The 18,686-nt window shown below is 44.6% G+C and overlaps 2 protein-coding genes across 2 annotated transcripts in view; one reads left to right on the top strand and one right to left on the bottom strand.

Moving 5' to 3' along the window:
* Positions 1-18,686, top strand: part of LOC144987890 (uncharacterized) — a 461,750-nt gene that overhangs the window by 194,588 nt on the left and 248,476 nt on the right. The gene's annotated exons all lie outside the window — the stretch shown is intronic.
* LOC111948614 (NLR family CARD domain-containing protein 3-like) lies at positions 1,252-17,302 on the bottom strand. Its single transcript, XM_078935663.1, has 8 exons — positions 17,204-17,302; positions 15,770-15,848; positions 15,410-15,608; positions 13,482-15,270; positions 13,212-13,385; positions 6,388-6,564; positions 3,022-3,195; positions 1,252-2,710 (listed from the first exon to the last, which is right to left on the bottom strand). The coding sequence occupies exons 3-8, from the start codon at positions 15,474-15,476 to the stop codon at positions 2,701-2,703; spliced, it is 2,391 nt and encodes a 796-aa protein (XP_078791789.1). The 5' UTR covers positions 15,477-15,608; positions 15,770-15,848; positions 17,204-17,302; the 3' UTR covers positions 1,252-2,700.

Here is an 18,686-nt window from a genome sequence, read left to right as displayed (position 1 = left end):
TCTTTGACTGTTGTGTTAATAATATCAACAGTTCTCTGTCGCCCTCTGGTGGTTCATCAGAGAAGCCAAACTTCCACAGAAAGTGAATCAATAAACATGAGCTAATTCTAGATGCAGGTTTGAAAACACAGATGGAAAACAGCATCAATACAAATATTAGTCAATGTTTCCTTGAATGGAACAATTTCAGGATTTGTTGTCATAAAGTTGTGAAAAACTGTCTTGTAAAGTGTGTGGTGACGGTCCACTGTGGAAAATGACTGTTTGTGGAACATTGAGATGTGTGATTTTGGTTTAGGACACTTTGGTTTCATTTCAAACGTTGGTTTCTCCTAAATCTACAAACTCTCTCCACAAACTGTCTCCTAACTCTCAGGGATTCCTGCTGCTGGCAAAACTCACAGCTCAAGGAACCACTTCATGAATCAGTCACGCTTTGGAATGAACTTTATTGAACAACATGTCATGGTCTGGAAGAAGCCCCAGTTCCAGCTGACAGAAGTCTGCTTCTGATCCATCGTAGGTGGTTCTTTAAGAGGTGCTGATGTTCTTAAGTGAGCAGATATTGGTGGAGATTTCATCTGAGAATACGGACAACTCCCAGACCAAAGCTGTTCCTGTCTCAAACAGTCTAGAACAGTTTGTCCTGCAGGAAGTTCATGATGTTTACTTCTCTGCTGGATTTCTATTTTCCAGTGTTTCCACAACTGATGATGTCATCAATCTGATCTTTCAAAACACTTTACTTCCTGGTTTCATTGACAGCAAATGTTCCTAAAGATCTGACCCCCTAAAAGCTCCAATAGCAGCTCAGCAGAAACTCTGATCTTTCTTGATTTGGAGGGGCGGAGCCTGAAGAGGAAGCATCTTTCTGCAGGTGGTGCTGCAGCTTTGGGCATGTTTTCCAACTTTTTAGCTTCTGCTGTTCATGGAGTCGTGTCCCTCTGTTCTTGGAAAGGAGAAACGTGCAGAGAACTTTTCCCATTTCCACTCCCTCCTTTCAGCTGCTGCCCACTGTTCCCCTCTGAATCAGGAGGGAGGAGCTCTCATCTGTTCTGCCCACCCCCATCTAGAAAGACATCAGCACCACCTGAACATTCCAAAGCTCTTTTCCAACCCATTTCTACTGAGAAGGAACCAAACACATGAAGATTAGAACAGCTGGAACAGGATGAGGGGGAAGGCTAAAGATTCAAGTCTGTCTGTGAATCAAAGATAGAATGAAGACAAACATCAATAGAAAACACAGAGTTGATTCAAAAGAGCATTTATTAGATACAAACAGGCTGCAGGAATTTTACAGACAGCTTTCAGTTTGAAGCCTTTTGACACTAAGATGCAGTTCTGCAAACAGCCAGCAGATGTCTCCCTTCTCCCTCCTGCCTCAATGCAGTTGGTGTTGTTGCAGCAGCTGCATCAAAGTGATTCTCTGCATCCAGAGGCTGTCATTCCTCACTAAGATCCACTCTGTTCATTCATGACCTCTGGAGAATACAGGCTTTATGCTCAGAAAGTTTCTACTAGTTTCAAACATTCTAGATAATGAGGAGATTGTGGTGTCTTAACCATTGTTGCAGAACTCATCAGCTATGCCCCTCCTATCCACTAGAGGGGGCTTGTGAGGGTAAAAAAGTCCGTTCTGGAGACTGGAAGTATGTGTTGGAGCTAACGGTTGTGGTTGAATAAAATAAGCTAAAAGAGCAAGTACTGTCTGTCGTTTTTCACCAGCGGAACGTTCCTTTCTGTTTTTCATCTGGACACAACAGAGATTAAACTGGATTTAGATGAAACTTCTTTAAAACTGCAGCTAAAAATGCTGTCAGCATGGAAAAGAACAGAGTTTTAGCCACAAAACACCAAAGAAAACGGAAGTTCAGTCAGAAAACTGTGGAAAACATCAATCAAAGCAAAACTCTGAGTCTTTCAAACTGCATGAGTCAATATTTGATCATCAACAGAATAGAGATGATAGAAAAATGATTCAACTGAGAGACTTTTGTTCACTAACTGAGATCAGACGGGATTTGTGCTCCAAAAACTGACTTCAAAGGACTTGAATCCAAACCAGTGAGTCATGTGACCACAGCGTTTGTCCGTGTCTCCACTATGAACATTCTGGTCACATGACCATGTTGGAGGTTTCTGAATGAAACTCTGTGCTTGTTTGTCAATGAGAGTTTCTGGAGAAGAGAAATCAAGTGTGAAACATCTGGAACCAGAACCTTGTGATCCAGAGTTCTGGTTCTGTCCCTGTTCCAGACACAGAACCAGGATCCAACGCCTGACTGTGTTTTCCCCTGACCCACACATAGATCTATGTCATCCAGAAATGTTCTGTCTGATCAATGATTCCCTCAATCCTTGATTGGTCCATCCCAAACTCACATCTGTCAATCAAATGTAGATCAAAGAAGAAAGTGATGATCTAGAAAAGAATCTGTTTGTCTGCAGGTCTGTTTTTCTCCAGGTCCTGGAGCTGCTGAACATCTGAATCCAACCCATGTTTCAGATCAACACTCCAAGTTAGAATGAGAAGAGGAAGTGCAGTTCTACATCAGTCCACCGGGGGAGCTGCAGCACAATAACTATCCACTTGATGCTGAGAGAGACAGTGGAGCTGATCTCAGATCAGTTCCTGCTGCAGCCCTGACACTCATCTCCACTTCCTCTGAACCACTCCACTTCCTCTCAGAACCACCTTTAGCTCCACCTGCAGAGAGAAAGTGTAGAGACAGAGATGGAGTGTCTCCTGATCCTGGTCTGTCAGTCAGTGATGCAGCACAGCAGCAGAAAGAGCAGCAGGAGCTTCAGTCCTGTTCAGAGCAGCAGCTTCCTGTCATCTTCACCTGTTGGAGCTTCTGCTGCTCTGATTGGCTGACTGTTGTCCTGAAGCCTGTCATCATTCTCCTCAGAGCTTCACTGAGAAGCTGCAGCTTCACAGGAAACTCTGCATCTTTGCTCAGACTAACTTTAGGACCAAACATCTGGAAGCAGCTGGACTGACTCCAACCCTCTACTGACCTCAGAGTCTGCAGTTTGGAGTTTGGACTCTCCACCAGATCCTGGAGCTGCTGGACATCTGAAGACTGAAGGTCATTGTCTCTCAGGTCTAGTTCTGTCAGGTGGGACGGGTTGGACTTCAGAACTGAGACCAGAGCAGCACAGCTGGACTTTGACAACCTGCAGAACTTCAACCTGAATCCAGAACAAAGAGTTGAGTTTAAAGACAAAGTTCATGTTTTGCGTTCATGCGTTCAAGTTCATGCGGGAACGTGTCCACAAAAAGGCTGTGAGGAGGTGGACCCCAGAAACGGAGCAGGCCCTGCAGGACTGTCTTGGGTCCACGGACTGGGACGCTCTTTGCACGCCTCATGGGGAGGACATTGATGGCATGACGGACTGCATCACGGAATATATTAAATTCTGTGAGGAGTCCGTTGTGCCTACTCGAACTGTTCGATGCTTCCCCAACAACAAACCCTGGATCAGCTGTGACCTGAAGAACCTCCTGAACAGGAAGAAGAGAGCCTTCAGGTCTGGAGACCGGGAGGAGCTGAAGAGGGTGCAGCACCAACTTAGGGATCAGCTGAGGAACGGGAGAGATTCCTACAGGAGGAAGCTGGAATCCAAACTCCAGCAGGACAACATGAGGGCAGTGTGGTCTGGAATGAAGAAGATCACAGGATGTGGGGGGAGAAGCAGACCCATCAGAGGCAGCAAAGAGAGAGCTGACGAGCTTAACACCTTTTTCAACAGGTTTAGCTCTCTGAATGCCTCAACCTCCTCCCCCCCAACTCCACCACACCCCCCCCCCCCTGCTCCTGCTGCCTCTCAGCTGTCTGACCTCCCCCCTCATGAACCCCCCACACCTCCTCACCTTCCTTCCCCCTCTAACACACCACACCTACTGGGCCCACAGTCCATCACCCCTCCCCCCAGTCCAACCACCACCCCCCTCCCTCCCTGTTTGACTGTAACAGCCTGCCAGGTGAAGAAACAGCTGGAGAAACTTAACCAGCACAAAGCAGCCGGCCCGGATGGCGTCAGCCCTCGTACCTTGAGGATCTGTGCCCACCAGCTGTCTGCGGTTCTCCAGCATCTCTTCAACCTGAGCCTCAGACTGGAGAAGGTGCCCCTCCTCTGGAAGACCTCCTGCCTGGTCCCCGTTCCTAAGAAGACGTCTCCATCTCACCTCGGGGATTTCCGTCCAGTTGCCCTCACCTCCCATGTGATGAAGGTGCTGGAGAGGCTGGTGTTGGCTCAAGTGAGACCGGTGGTGAGCTCTTCTCTGGACTCCCTGCAGTTTGCCTACCGGCCGCGCCTGGGGGTGGATGATGCTGTCATCCATCTGCTGCAGCGAACTCACTCACACCTGGATGGTGGCGGAGGCATGGTGAGAATCACCTTCTTTGATTTCTCCAGTGCCTTTAACACCATCCGGCCTTCTTTACTGGGTGATAAGCTGCGGCTGATGGGTGCTGGTGCGTCCACCGTCTCCTGGATCACTGACTAGCTGACAGACAGGCCACAGTTTGTCCGACTGGGCAGCATCCTGTCTGATGTGGTGCTGAGTGGTGTGGGAGCCCCACAGGGCACTGTGCTCTCTCCATTCCTGTTCACCTTATACACCTCAGATTTTCAGCACAACTCAGAGTCATGTCACCTACAGAAATTCTCTGATGACTCTGTGGTTGTGGGGTGTATAAGCGGTGGACGGGAGGAGGAGTACAGGAGGCTGGTGGACGGATTTGTGGAGTGGGCTGGAGAGAATCACCTGCTGCTCAATGTGGACAAGACCAGGGAGATGGTGATCGACTTCCGGAGGAAAAGGACTGTCTTACAACCCCTCTGCATCCTGGGCAGGGATGTGGAAGCGGTGGAGGAGTACAAATGTCTGGGTGTGACTATCGACAGCAGACTGAGCTGGAGGAGCCACAGCACTGCTGTGTACAAAAAGGCCTGCAGCAGACTCTACTTCCTGAGGAAGCTGAGGTCATTTGATGTGTGCAGCAAGATGCTGGGGATCTTCTACCAGTCTGTGGTAGCCAGCACCTTGTTCTCCTCCGTGGTCTGCTGGGGAAGCAGCATTGCAGTCAGTGACACCAACAGACTGAACAAGCTGATCAGGAAGGCGGGTTCTGTCATTGGCTGCAAACAGGAAACCTTTGATGCAGTGATGGAGAGGAGGTCACTGAACAAGCTCTTATCCATCATGGACAACCCAGAGCATCCTCTCCACCCTGTTCTGGACAAACAGCGGAGCTCCTTCTCTAGAAGGCTCAGACAGCTCCGCTCCAAAACTGCCCGGTACCAGAAATCCTTCCTGCCAAATACTATAACCCTGTTCAATAATTCACAATGCAGAAGATAACCTTTGCACATTTTTTTATTTTTATTTATTTATATTATTCTTACTCTTTTTTTCCTGTCAGTTGTTATGGTAACGAACAAATTTCCCACGTGTGGGATCAATAAAGTATTTCTGATTCTGATTCTGATTTTCATCCTTCACTTCTAAAGAGTTCAGAGCTGAAGAAGATCAGAAGGTTTAGAAAAAGTCCAAAGATGTGAAGCAACAGCAGCAGATCAGAAGAGTCCAGCAGAAGCAGAGAAGAAGAACATTCAGGAACATTCAGGACAACATGCAGCTGCTTCAGGAAAGAAGTCCAGATGTGTGAAAGTCAAACATCAGCCTGTGGCTGCATCCAAACCAACTGATGTTTCTGCAGCAACAGCAGAAAAAGTCCACTTCCTCTTTCTGCTCAGCTCTTCTCCAAACAGCACTGAATCATGGGAGAATTTCAGCAGCATGATGCTGGAAAGTCTTCCTCCCAGTTTTCAGGAGATGATCTTCCAGTCCTTCTCTGCTGCAGCCCTTCAAGCAGAGACTTTCAGCTCCAACAGATCAAAGCAGAGAGAAGAAGGAAGTGATGAGGAAGATTCAGCAGCAAATGTTGGACATTGATCCCTGATCCATGACTTCAGCTCTGAATGAAGAGTCAGAAGCTGCTGGGAGCTTTGATGGATGATGTGATGAGGTTTGTGGATGAAAAGGTGAGGATGTTTGTGGAGGATGTGTCTGTCAGAGCAGCATCCAGCTGCAGCATGACTCTGTCACTGTCTGCTCACAAACATCAGCCGCTGGACTCTCAGCTGCATCTGCTGAAACACAGCAGCAGGACTCAGAGTGCATGTGAGCGTGCACGGCTGCTCATTCTACACGCACTTTAAAGGAGTCTGTTGGAGCAAAGACACAAAGAAGAGCTGATGGCTGCAAGCAGAACTTTGTGGAGCCCAAATGTCAGCAGACAGCTTTGAAACAAGCAGCTGCAGGAATAAAAGAAGAAGTTCTTCTGCAGATATTTGAAGAGAACAATGGAGTCTCACCTCAGAGTCTGCAGTCTGCAGTCTGGACTCTCCAGAAAACCACACAGATGAAGAACCCCTGAATCCTGTAGGTTCCTGATCCAGCTCAGGTCCAGTTCTGTCAGATTAGACGGGTTTTTCTTCAGAGCTGAGACCAGAACTTCACAGCTGATCTCTGACAAACTGCATCTCTCCAACCTGCAATCAGACAGAAAAGTGTGTTCAGGAGCAGTGATGCAGCTGGAGGTCCATGAACTTGGTGCATTCAGTCAGGTGGGACCCGCCCTGATGACAGACTGACTGATGACATTTGAAATTTGGGGATCAAAAAATGTAATGGCCTGTAAATGAAAATGCATTGGGGAGGGAGGTCAACCTGACCAGAGGTCGACCTCCCTACCACTACCCAGCTGCTCCATCCAGCACTTGAAGTAGTGCTCTGGCCGGCACTCCCAGCTCGAGAGTGGCGTCAGTCACGAACAGTGTTAAAAGCCAAAACCTCATCCACATACTCAAGATTTGAACCCCAGCAACTCTTAGGAAAACATAAGACACACCTGTGAATACTGGAACACAGACATTGTAACTAAATAAGGGCAACCTACCAAATGGTGCTGGACAGAAACATCGGTTTATCACAAAAGATTTGTTCATCCATAATTATTTCACAATTTTCAAACAATCCACCATTTCTGTTGTAACATAATGTTTGTTTGGTAATTTGATGAAAACAATAAGATTTCCAATAATAAGAAATCCTATTTTGATATTTTTAAATGTTTATCAAGAAAATACATTTTTGTAACAGAAGAAAGAAGAGGAAAAAAAGAGACAGTACCTACAATTGAATATAATACTGTCACTAAAAGTCAGCAAAATAAAAAAATAAAAATATGAAGATAACAGCGTGTATGCCCTGGAGTTGAACCGACAAGTCCTGCCCGAGTAAAAAACAAAGTGCAGCTGCTTTGACTACAAGGCTTCAGCACATAACTATGGCATTCACCAACATTTTGGATTTTTTGACACCCGTATCTGACACATCAAAGCACCGTTTCTGACGTGCAGTTTGTACCCAATAAAATGCTGCTTTTTATGTCCGTGTTGGGACAATACATGAAGCCGTTAATTGTGTGCTACTTTTAAAAGGTGCGTACAAACCTGTGTTTTTGATGGTCAAAATGCAAATTATAGATTTTTGTTGGTTCCTCTCTCATTGTGTGGGGTGGAGGTTGTGGGGCCTGGGGGGTCGGCGCTTTGGGGGATGGGGCCCCTAGGTTGAGGAGACATGGGCCCAATCCTGGGGGGGTTTGGGGGACGGCTGTTTTACCTGCGGTGGACAGTCTACCAGCTGTCCCCCATCAACCTTCTTCCTCATATGATGGGGGCGGGGGTTTGTCCTACGATGCACCTTGGTGGGGAGGAGTTCCTTGGCAGTCGTCCCCCTCCCATGGTTGCCGTATGGAAACAGGCCCCCCCTCTCTCGGTTTTAATTGCACCTCGGTTTTAATTGCACCTCGGTTTTAATTGCACCCTTGGTGGTGGGGGGGGTGGATGCTTGGACATCACTGCCAACAAACAGCTTTTGTCCTCTCAGTACCCTACCTGCCAATTTTAACTGCACCCCCTTAGTACACACACCCTTTACCCCTCAAAAATATACACTCCAACACACACAAACACATACATGCACAGTATGTGTTGGAGCTAAAAGAACTTGTTCAATAAAAGAAGCTAAAAGAGCAACTGATGTCTGTTGGTTTTTTTACTAGAGGAACCTTCCTTTTTCTTTTTTGATCTGGACACAACAGGCAAGCATCCCCTGCCAGGGATGGGGGAGGGGACAGATGTTCAGAGGTCCCACCTTCCTTGTGAGATGTATGTATGTGTGTTTGAGAGTGTGTAAGACACCACAGCTTTAAACTTAACAGATATTTTTTAATTTTAACTATATAAATTCTTTTCTTCTTTAGATGACTGTTGAATTGAATTGAATTTTGAGTTAGAACTTGAAATGGCATTAGCTTTGAATGATTTCTGCGGCCACTGATGAGCATTTTGTTTCGCCACTTCAAATGCCAATCCCATTTCATATGCTGCAGTTAGGGTTAATTCTTAAATATGAGCAGCTGATAACAATTGGTCACGCAGTTCTGCACCTTTAACTCCACAAACAAACCTATCTCTGAGAGCATCTTCTAAAAAAGTCCCAAACTTGCATGTAGAGGCCAGGTTTCTTAGGCTTGCCATGTACTCACTTATTGACTTGTTTTAAGACTGACTCCTTGTGTTGAATTTGTATCTTTCTGCAATGACGTTAGTTTTCGGGACAAAATGGATGCACAGCAAATCCAGCAGCTTCTCCAGTTTTTTCTCCGACGGCTTAACAGGTGCAGACAAGTCCGTAAACAGTGTGTGGTTTTTCTTTCCCACCACTGTCAAAAACATTGCTTTGGCCTTCTCCGTGTCCATTTTAATTGTATTTGCCACAAAGAATTGTTCCAACCTTTCCAAATAGGCTTAGAAACATTCTTAATTTTCGTCAACTGCAAATCTTCACCTTTTCCAAACGCCGCCATGTTTCAAAGCTTGTTGTCCATTTCACAGAGTTTAGCTTCTAAAGCTTGTTTCACCAGGATAAAAATCCCATCCTCGTCGCCAAAAATCAGTTGTGTCCAGTTAAAAAAAGAAAACGGAACCTTCCTCTAGTGAAAAACGAAAGATGTTATGTGCTCCTTTAGCTTCTTTTATTTAACAAGTTCCTTTAGCTCCAACACATTCCGGTCTTCAGGATTCAGGCAAGATGGCGATGGGAGCAAATGTCCGGTAAGCGTCCTGCGCACCATAACCTTGAAAACATTACTTTAAGACTGAATAGTTACAGAACCGACTCTCCACTGGATATCAAGATAAAACAAAGCAAGTTTATGAGCCAACTGAAGATTTCCCAACACGCCTAATAACTATACGAGCATGGCTAATAAACCCAATGCTAAAGCTACAGCTAATGCTAGAGCTAAAATGCTGTTTCCACATGATTACTGCACGCCTGAAGACATGGAAACAAATGCAAAGGGGACAAAAAACAGCGTGGCATCACCTTTGAAGCCAGCTGCGCCACAAAAAAAGCCAAGACCAGATGAAACCTGCTCTCTCAGACCAGGAGAAGCCTCAAACGCCGCAATCTTGGCTGCAATTGAAAGCCTCAAAGGCATGATGAAGGACTTTAAGTCGGAGCTGCAGCAAAACACTCTGACTATATCCGCTATCGCCAAAGCTGTGGAGTTTAACTCTGCTGAAATCAAGGAATGTAAAGACAGAAATAAAAAGTTGGAAGAAGAAGTGAAACGCCTGGAAGAGAAAAATGTGGAGTTGGAGCAGAGAACATCAGAGATGGAAAAAAAACGTTGGAGTCACAAAGATACAAGAGAAGATGGAATTTGAGACTGAATGGTGTTAAAAGAGAGAAAGGGGAAGACACTCGAGGAATTGTGGCAGATATCATCACAAAGATTGCACCACCCTCGACAGAGAAAGTGGACAACATTTTGGACACGGTACACCGGCTGGGCCCAACCGATGTCAACCGCCCTCGTCAAATCATCATTCAGTATACAGGAAGGAGATCCAGAGACGAGCTGTGGCGAATGACTAAACACCATCCTGTCTGTCGAGACCTCAACATTCGTTTTGCAGAAGACCTCATCAAAGAAGACAGAGAGGCAAGGAAAGCTGTGTGGCCCAAAGTTGAGCAGGCGAGAAGGAATGGTTGTAAGACAATGTTTCGAGGTCCTTATGCTTTCATTAATGGTCAGAGAGTCATTCCATGATTTTAGTTAGTCTTGCAATTTATTTAGTTAAGATGGTTATTGTAATTTCAAGGTTTTGTTGCTTTAAAGTTTTTGTTCAGTAATACTTTCAGCCTCATTTAGGTCTGTTAAGTTTGCCTTTTTGTTACATGTTGCACCTTAAAACAGATATTTCTTTACTTTCTTTAAATGCAAGAGGTCTAAGAGATCTAACAAAAAGAAAAAGCTTTTATTTTAATAATTTGTAAAGGGAAAAATGTTGATTTTGATTTTTTACAAGAAACGCACTCTACAAATGAAGATAAGTCATTTTGGTATCAGCAATGGGGGGACAAGGTTTTTTTCCGTCATGGCAATTCCAGATCAGTAGGGGTCGCTATACTTCTCAAAAACTTCCAAGGCAAAATTGTGTCCCATATAGCAGATGAACACGGTCACTGGCTGATCATCATAGTAGATATTGATAAGTTCCCAATATTTGAGACCATTTCTTTATCTGTTGTATCCCCCTGCATTTTGTAACATTATCCAACTCTGAAATTCTTGTTTCCTTATTTAATACTTTTTCCTAATTCTCTATGATTATGACTTTGTTCAGGCTTATGTATGCATAATGATTATTATTATTTTTTTGCTTCCTTTCAAACTTCAGTATTATTTCTTGTATTCGTCATATTTTGTTAATTTTATGTCAATGTTCTTGTGTTGTTTTGTATTGTGCTCAATAAAGCAAAAAAATAAAAATAAAAAAAACATTCCGGTCTTCAGAACCGATTTTTTTCACACACACAAGCCCCCTCTAGTGGATAGGAGGGGCACTGCTGGTGATCTTTCCAACAATGGTTAAGTCAACACACAGCCAATGACTAGGTGTAGGTACCTAGGTGTAGGTAAGTGTTTGGCCTTAAACTTCCGTTCGGGGTCCTTTCGACTGAAGGCAACATCACACTATGGTAGCCCCACTTGGACAAACTACGTAGCGTGGAGATCTGCTCGGGCTCTACATATTTTCATTTCACGTTTCCTTTTGGAACCTTCTTTGTAACCTTGTTACAAGTTAAGTTATTTTACCTAATAAATTGTGTCAATATTGTGACAATATTCTTTGTAATTATTATAAAGAGAAAAAAGATCAGCCGAGGCTGAAAATGTTAGCACGGCTAAATGTTGTTCTTCCGGGTCTGTTTTGCCAATAATAAAGCACTGGGCGCACGGATAGAAAAAAAACTATAAGCAAACATGCATTCAATGATAATCATAACAATAATTAAGGCAGGTTTTGAAGACAATCTCGCTCCATATCAGAGCTTTTCTTGCTTTCGACAGACCACATGAAATTTTCTTCTATGTATTCTAAGTAGTATCATAATTTGTCCAGACCAATCACTGTCTGACACGTCATCGGGCCAATGTACAGCAAATCAAATAATGTGACGTCAGCATTAGTCCCAGGACCCTGAACTGAAGTTCCAGGCCAAACGGTTATGGTACCTACATGGGCACTCTCCCTTCTTCTTTTTACATGTCATCCAACTAAGAATAACAATCTTTTTATCTATTTTTTAAGTATTTTATTTATTATTTTATATGCTGCTTGCATCGGCCAGGGATGACGTCGGAGGTCACCCAGTGGTGCCAAGCATGCAAAAGGTGCCAATTAGGAAAAGATGTCTAATCGGACACCTGATGGCATCACAGCCTAATAAAATTTTGGCCATCCATTATACCCTCCTGGAACCAGCAAGGAATGGTGTTGAAAATGTGTTGGTCATCACTGATGTTTTCAGCAAATACACCATAGCAATTCCAAATGGGGACCAGTGTGCCTCCACGGTTGCCCAAGTGCTAGTGGAGTGGTTTACAAAGTTTGATGTTCTAGCCTGCATCCACTATGACCAAGGTCGCAGTTTTGAGAGTTCTCTCATTGCGTAGCTCTGAAGTCTTTACGGAATACAAAAGTCCCACACAACCCCATATCATCCGGTGGGGAATGGCGAGGTAGAATGCTTTAACGGGACTCTGCACAATTTGCTGCGTACTCTGCCTGTGTCTAGGAAGAGGGATTGGCATGTGTGTTTGCCTCAGGTATGGTATTATTATAATACAATCCTCCCCTGTTGTCCCTGCATCAGTCAACAGGGGAGTCCCCCTTTTTCCTCATGTTTGGGCGGGAACCAAGGCTCACTGTAGATTTTCTTTTAATCTTTCCTTCTACTCATGCTGCCACATTAAGTTTCTTGGTCAGCTGATCTATTCCTTTGGCAGGTAGCTCCGCCCCCAGCCTTGAACATAACCTACCAGCAGAGGTTCTTCTCTCTAAAACAGCATCGTTTTAGTGTTTTTTTAAGCACCAGGACTGAGAACCAGAAGCTAACCTAAAGTATATGAAATAAATGACTTGGTTCTGATCCAAAATCGGTTATGAATAATCACCAAAACCAGGACCGCGGGAAAGACCTGCTGCAGTTTGACCTCCTCTTATCTCTATAAGGAGCTGCGGCTCTGTGGATCAGAAATCTGCTGCAACTGTTTGTCCATTGAAATCTGCAGTTCTGGGATTGATTCATTTTTCTTTCAAAAAACACAGAACATGAACTTCTCCCAGATATCAACACCTGGATGGACATAGGTTCTCCTGTATAGTCTGCTATACATTTCAAGTAAAAAAAGGTAGTCAGATTAGAGCCAGCTGGGGTTTTGAAATCTACGAATGGTTTTATTTAAACTATTGCAGTTTCTTTGTCAGTGACGTCTACCTGACAATTTCCTATAAATGAGAGAAAACCAGACAGAACTTCTTATAGAGCAGGGGTGGCCAACCCCGGTCCTCAAGAGCCTCAACCCTGCCTGTTTTCCAGCTCTCCCTTGACTGCTTGATGCTGATAACCTAAACCAGGTGTGTTCAGTCAATCAGGATGTGAAATCACTTGAGTTAGTTAATCAACAGTAAGCTAGAAAACCGGCAGGGTTGAGGCTCTTGAGGACCAGGGTTGGCCACACCTGTTATAGAGAATAAAAATTTAAATAAAAGCTTACCTGAGAGTCTCCAGTTTACAGTCTGTACTCTCCAGTCCAGCAGACAGCAGCTTCACTCCTGAATCCTGCAGGTTGTTGTGACTCAGGTCCAGAACTCTGAGTCTGGAGGACTGAGAGCTGAGAACTGAGGACAGAGCTGCACAGCTTCTCTCTGACAGGAAACTGCATCTCAGTCTGGAGAAAACAAAGACAGACAGCAGTTATTGAATCTTTCATGTTTCCATTCAAATTCATTTGTTCACTGAAGGTGATTTTCCTGAGAGTTCTTACAGAGCTTTGTTGGAGGCTTTGATCACTGGCAGCAGCCTCAGAAGAGCCTCCTCTGAAGCAGAGTATTTCTGCAGGTCAAACTCTTCCAGATCTTCTTCTGATGACAGTAAGAAAAAGACCAGAGCAGACCACTGAGCAGGAGACAGTTTATATGTGGAGAGACGTCCTGACCTCAGGAACTGTTGGATCTCCTCCACTAGAGAACCATCATTCAGTTCATTCAGACAGTGGAACAGGTTGATGCTTTTCTCTGCAGACAGATCCTCACTGATCTTCTCCTTGATGAACTGGACTGTTTTCTGATTGGTCTGTGAGCTACTTCCTGTCTGAGTCAGCAGACCTCGTAGGAGACTCTGATTGGTCTGCAGTGAAAGACCCAGGAGGAAGCGGAGGAACAAGTCCAGGTGTCCGTTCGGACTCTGTAAGGCCTTCTTCACAGCACTCTGGTACAACTGGACTGGACTTCTCTGTTCAGGCTGAGAGATCTGTGATCGTTCTTCCTCCATGAGGTTGAGTCCAGAGGTGACGAAGGTCAGGTGGACATGAAGAGCAGCCAGAAACTCCTGAACACTCAGATGGATGAAGCAGAAGACCTTGTCCTTGTACAGGCCTCTCTCCTCTCTAAAGATCTGTGTGAACACTCCTGAGTACACTGAGGCTGCTCGGATATCGATGCCACACTCTGTCAGGTCGGATTCATAGAAGATCAGGTTTCCTTTCTGCAGCTGCTCAAAAGCCAGTTTTCCCAGAGACTCCATCATCTTCCTGCTCTCTGGACTCCAGTGAGGATCTGTCTCAGCTCCTCCATCATACTTGACCTTCTTGACTTTGGCCTGAACCACCAGGAAGTGGATGTACATCTCAGTCAGGCTCTTGGGCAGCTCTCCTCCCTCTCTGCTCTTCAGCAGATCCTCCAGAACTGTAGCAGTGATCCAGCAGAAGACTGGGATGTGGCACATGATGTGGAGGCTTCGGGATCTCTGGATGTGGGAGATGATCCTGCTGGCCTGCTCTTCATCTCTGAACCTCTTCCTGAAGTACTCCTCCTTCTGTGGATCATTGAACCCTCTGACCTCTGTCACCATGTCAACATATCCCGGAGGGATCTGATTGGCTGCTGCAGGTCGTGTGGTTATCCAGAGCAGAGCAGAGGGAAGCAGGTTCCCCCTGATGAGGTTTGTCAGCAGATCAGCCACCGAGGTGGACTTTCTAGGGTCATTTAGGATCCGAGTCTTGTGGAAGTCCAGAGGAAGTCGACACTCATCCAGACCATCAAAGATGAAGAGGACCTGGAAGTCTTCAAAGCTGCAGATTCCTGCTTGTTTGGTTTCAGGGAAGAAGTGATGAACAAGTTCCACCAAGCTTGACTTCTCCTCTTTCAGCACATTCAGCTCTTTGAAAGTGAATGGAAATATGAAGCTGAGGTTCTGGTTGGCTTTGCCTTCAGCCCAGTCCAGAGTGAACTTCTGTGTTAAGACTGTTTTCCCGATGCCAGCCACTCCCTTAGTCATCACGGTTCTGATTGGTTCTGGTCTTCCAGCTGGGAGTTGGAAGAGCTCTTCCTGTCTGATGCTTGTTTCTGCTCTGTCTGCTTTCCTGGATGCTGCTTCAATCTGTCTGACCTCATGTTCTTCATTCAGCTCTCCTCTTCCTCCCTCTGTGATGAAGAGCTCTGTGTAGATCTCATTCAGAAGGGTTGGGCTTCCTGCTTTATCCATCCCCTCAAACAAACACTGGAACCTCTTCTTCAGACCAGATTGGACTTCATGTCGACAAACTGCAGCAGATCCTGAAAAAAGACAACAAACAGTGAATCATTTCTCTGCAGCCCTGAATGATGAGGGTTTGAATCCCTGTGGTTCCATGTGTTCAGACATCAGGAAATCTTCATTTCTCAGCAGCTGAAACCTTCAGAGAAATCCTCTTACTGCTCTGCAGTCCATCAGCCAGCTCCTCCTGCTTCATCCTCCTCAGGAAGTTCACTGTGATCTTCATCAGTGACTCTCTGCTGCTCCTCTGCTCGTCATCTTCATCCTCCAGCTCCTCCTCATCCTCCCTGTGACTCAGAAGCTTCTGGATCTTCTTCAGCTCCTTCTTGACAAAAGTGACGATGTTGTCCTCCAGCAGCTGCAACAGAATTCCAGATGAATGAGCCAATCAGAGTGAAGTCATGGAGCCAAACATCAGCTCCATGTTGGACACACTGACAGTCCACTGGTGTCCAAAGTGCAGCATGGAGACGACTGTGGACAGAATGATGGAAAAGTAGTTGTTGTTCATGTACAGACCAGAAAGATGGAGTCCAGCTGTGTTTGATGCTGCTGGACAGACGGACCACTGGAAGTCTCTGAACTCTGCTGGTCCAGTCTGTGGAGAATCAGCAACAATTAGCTTTATTCTTTCTGTACACACCAAGACTAACGCAATGAAGATAGAAATGTTTGTGAGAGAGTCAAAAACTTGTTGGAATGAAAAAATTTCTCTCATTTGACGCAGTTTCAACATTTACGTTCATAAAATCACCCATTGACTGGTCACTCCTGAAGGAAACACAGCTGGGTTCAGATCCAGATCCAGTTCTGAGTCTCTGATGGATCCTGATAGAAAAACACTTATTTTATTAGAAGTGAGTTTCTTTCATGAAGGTGTTTGATGAGTTCTTTTGGATTTGGATCATCTCAGATCATAAATGCATCATGAATGCTGTTGTTTCCAGAACAGCAATGATTCCAACGTTAGTTTTGACTCACAGATGAATCAGAGTTACAGAAAACTGGATCATTGATTCTCATTTAGACCAGAAGAAAATGAAGAATTTAACGTTTGAGTTTGTTGATGAGACAAAGAAAAACTTATATTTACCATTTTTATGGACACTAACCATTATGCATTAATATTTTATAATTTCTGCGGTTAACGATAACATTAACTTTATTCAAGACTTTCATTAAAATATTTGACTAAGCTTTTTCTTTTCTAATCCAAACATTTGTTCAAATCAGAAAATATTAAAAGATTCATTTCTGTTTAAAGTTTCTCCAACATCTCTGCTCTTAGACTCACAGATCTTCTCTGATCTTCTTCAGATTTAGATCAAAGCTCTGCTGTCTGTTTGGGATTATGAACTCTCAGTCATCGCTTTTCTTCAACAACTTTCTCTGAGGTTCCTGAGCTCTAGAGGACACTTTGACTTGGTCTGATCTTTAAAACCATTATGAAGCAGAAGAAGAGAAATGACACAAAGTGGGAGGAGCCAACGTGTTAGTCAGAAATGCTTCAAACACTTTGAACTTCTGTAGTTCAGTGAACTACAGAAGTTCAGTTTGTGCTTTGGTTGATAAGCACCCTATTATCTGGAATGATGTAGAAAATCCCAGAGAACAAAAATGTAGAAATTCTGAGAGCAGAAAGTCAAACTAGAACAATGTGATGTTTGGAAAGCATGAAAATCTGAATCCTAGGAGTCTGCAGTGATTCTTCTCATTAGACTGGAGCTGCTGTCAGTCAGAGTCAGCAGTCAACATGTTTTCTTCTCCAACATCTCTGATGTCTCTCAGAGACTCTCAGAAGACTCAACTGAAAAGATCTCATCACACACATGATGCTCCAAGTGAGTCTGATCAGAGAGATCCAGAACTGAACCAGACCTCAAGTCCTTTATCTGAAAACTGTTGATCATCTGAACCAGAATCCAGCCTCCAAAAACTCTGACAAACACTCACTGTTCCACTCCTAGATGGACGTCCTTGAAGTCTGGATTCCAGTTCTTTGACCAGTCACTCTTGAAGGACCCACAGTTGGATCCAGATCCAGGTCCAGGTTGATTCCTGTGTAGAATGAAGGTTGCTGGTGTGAGTCCTGAGCTCTGACATGGAGAAGATCATGGACAGTTGGAGATGTTCATCTTACCTCTGAGCTTTGCTCTGGTTGTCATGGTTACCACCTCTGCTTTTAGAGGGAGGGGCTCCCTCCTGTGTTTCCATTAAACCACTGAGTACTAGGACTGCCCTAAAAAACAATACTTTTATGAGAAAAAGTATTTCACACTGCTGCCAGAAATCCACTTCCTGTGGGTCAAGAATCTTCTTCTGAAGACGTCCAGTGTCCTGAAATTCTCTTTAATGTCCTTCAACTTATCATAAAACAATGTCCACTCACTAAAAGTCTTAGTATTTCCTTGTTTGTTAAAATGATTCTGAATGAAAGACTGTTTCCTAGTCTTTTCTTAGCAACAAGACTATTACTTTATCAATGGAAGACTTTCATTCCCATGTAATGAATTTATTCTACTGTATTTATCCCACATTTGTTCTCTGCCGAAATCATCCCCTGGGGGAGCGGTCAGAACCGTGCTCAGGAGGCAATAGCGGCAAAGGTTTGGCCCAAGGGCCCCGATTGGGTGATGTTCATTGCTTGCCCTTGATATGGTAATTGCCCCCAGTTCCATTGTTCATTCCCCTCCGGGAATCAAACCCTAGTTTCCTGCGTGGCAGCCTCTCACATGACCAACCCATTCATTCATTTTCTGTACCGTTTTTCCCTTTCCGGCCACTTGTGGGCGAAGGCAGGGGACGCCCTGGACAGGTCGCCAGTCTGTCGCAGGGTAGAATGTCCTCAATCACACACCCATTCACTCTCACACCTAGGGACAATTTAGAGTTGCCAGTTAACCTATGAAGCATGTTTTTGGACGGTGGGAGGAAGCCAGAGACCCCGGAGACCCTGGAGAGAACCCACGCATGCACGGGGAGAACATTGATGTTGATTTTTCACGTCCATCAGCTGGGACTTGAACCGGAGGCCTTCTTGCTGTGAGGCAAGAGCGCTAACCACTGCGCCACCGTGCAGCTACAACTCTAACTCTAACTTTATTGTTGTATAATATTGACTCTTACCAACAATCCTACCAGTTTTTTTCTCATAATTGTACAAGTTTATTCTGATATTTATTTATTTGAACTCTCAAAGTTCAAATGATTGAACTAGAAAAAATAGACAGACAGCTCTCTGCTAAAAAGAGTTAAGACACACCCAGGAGGATCACAACAACTAAAGTTTAGGGTCAGTGCAGACTAACAGCAGATTGAAAACAACCATTTAAGAGATGAAAACTAGAATTTATATTTGGTGAAGAAAAGCAGAAAAATCTTTGTTTTCATCCACTAAGGCCTCATGGTCTCTCTGCTACAAACATTTCTATTCTAG

Source organism: Oryzias latipes, chromosome 2 (genome assembly GCF_053564925.1).
Source record: "Oryzias latipes strain Hd-rR chromosome 2, Olatipes_Hd-rR_3.1".
NCBI classification, from domain to species: domain Eukaryota; kingdom Metazoa; phylum Chordata; class Actinopteri; order Beloniformes; family Adrianichthyidae; genus Oryzias; species Oryzias latipes.
Note: the sequence above shows the minus strand (reverse complement) of the source record. Positions and strands in the feature narration are given on the sequence as shown.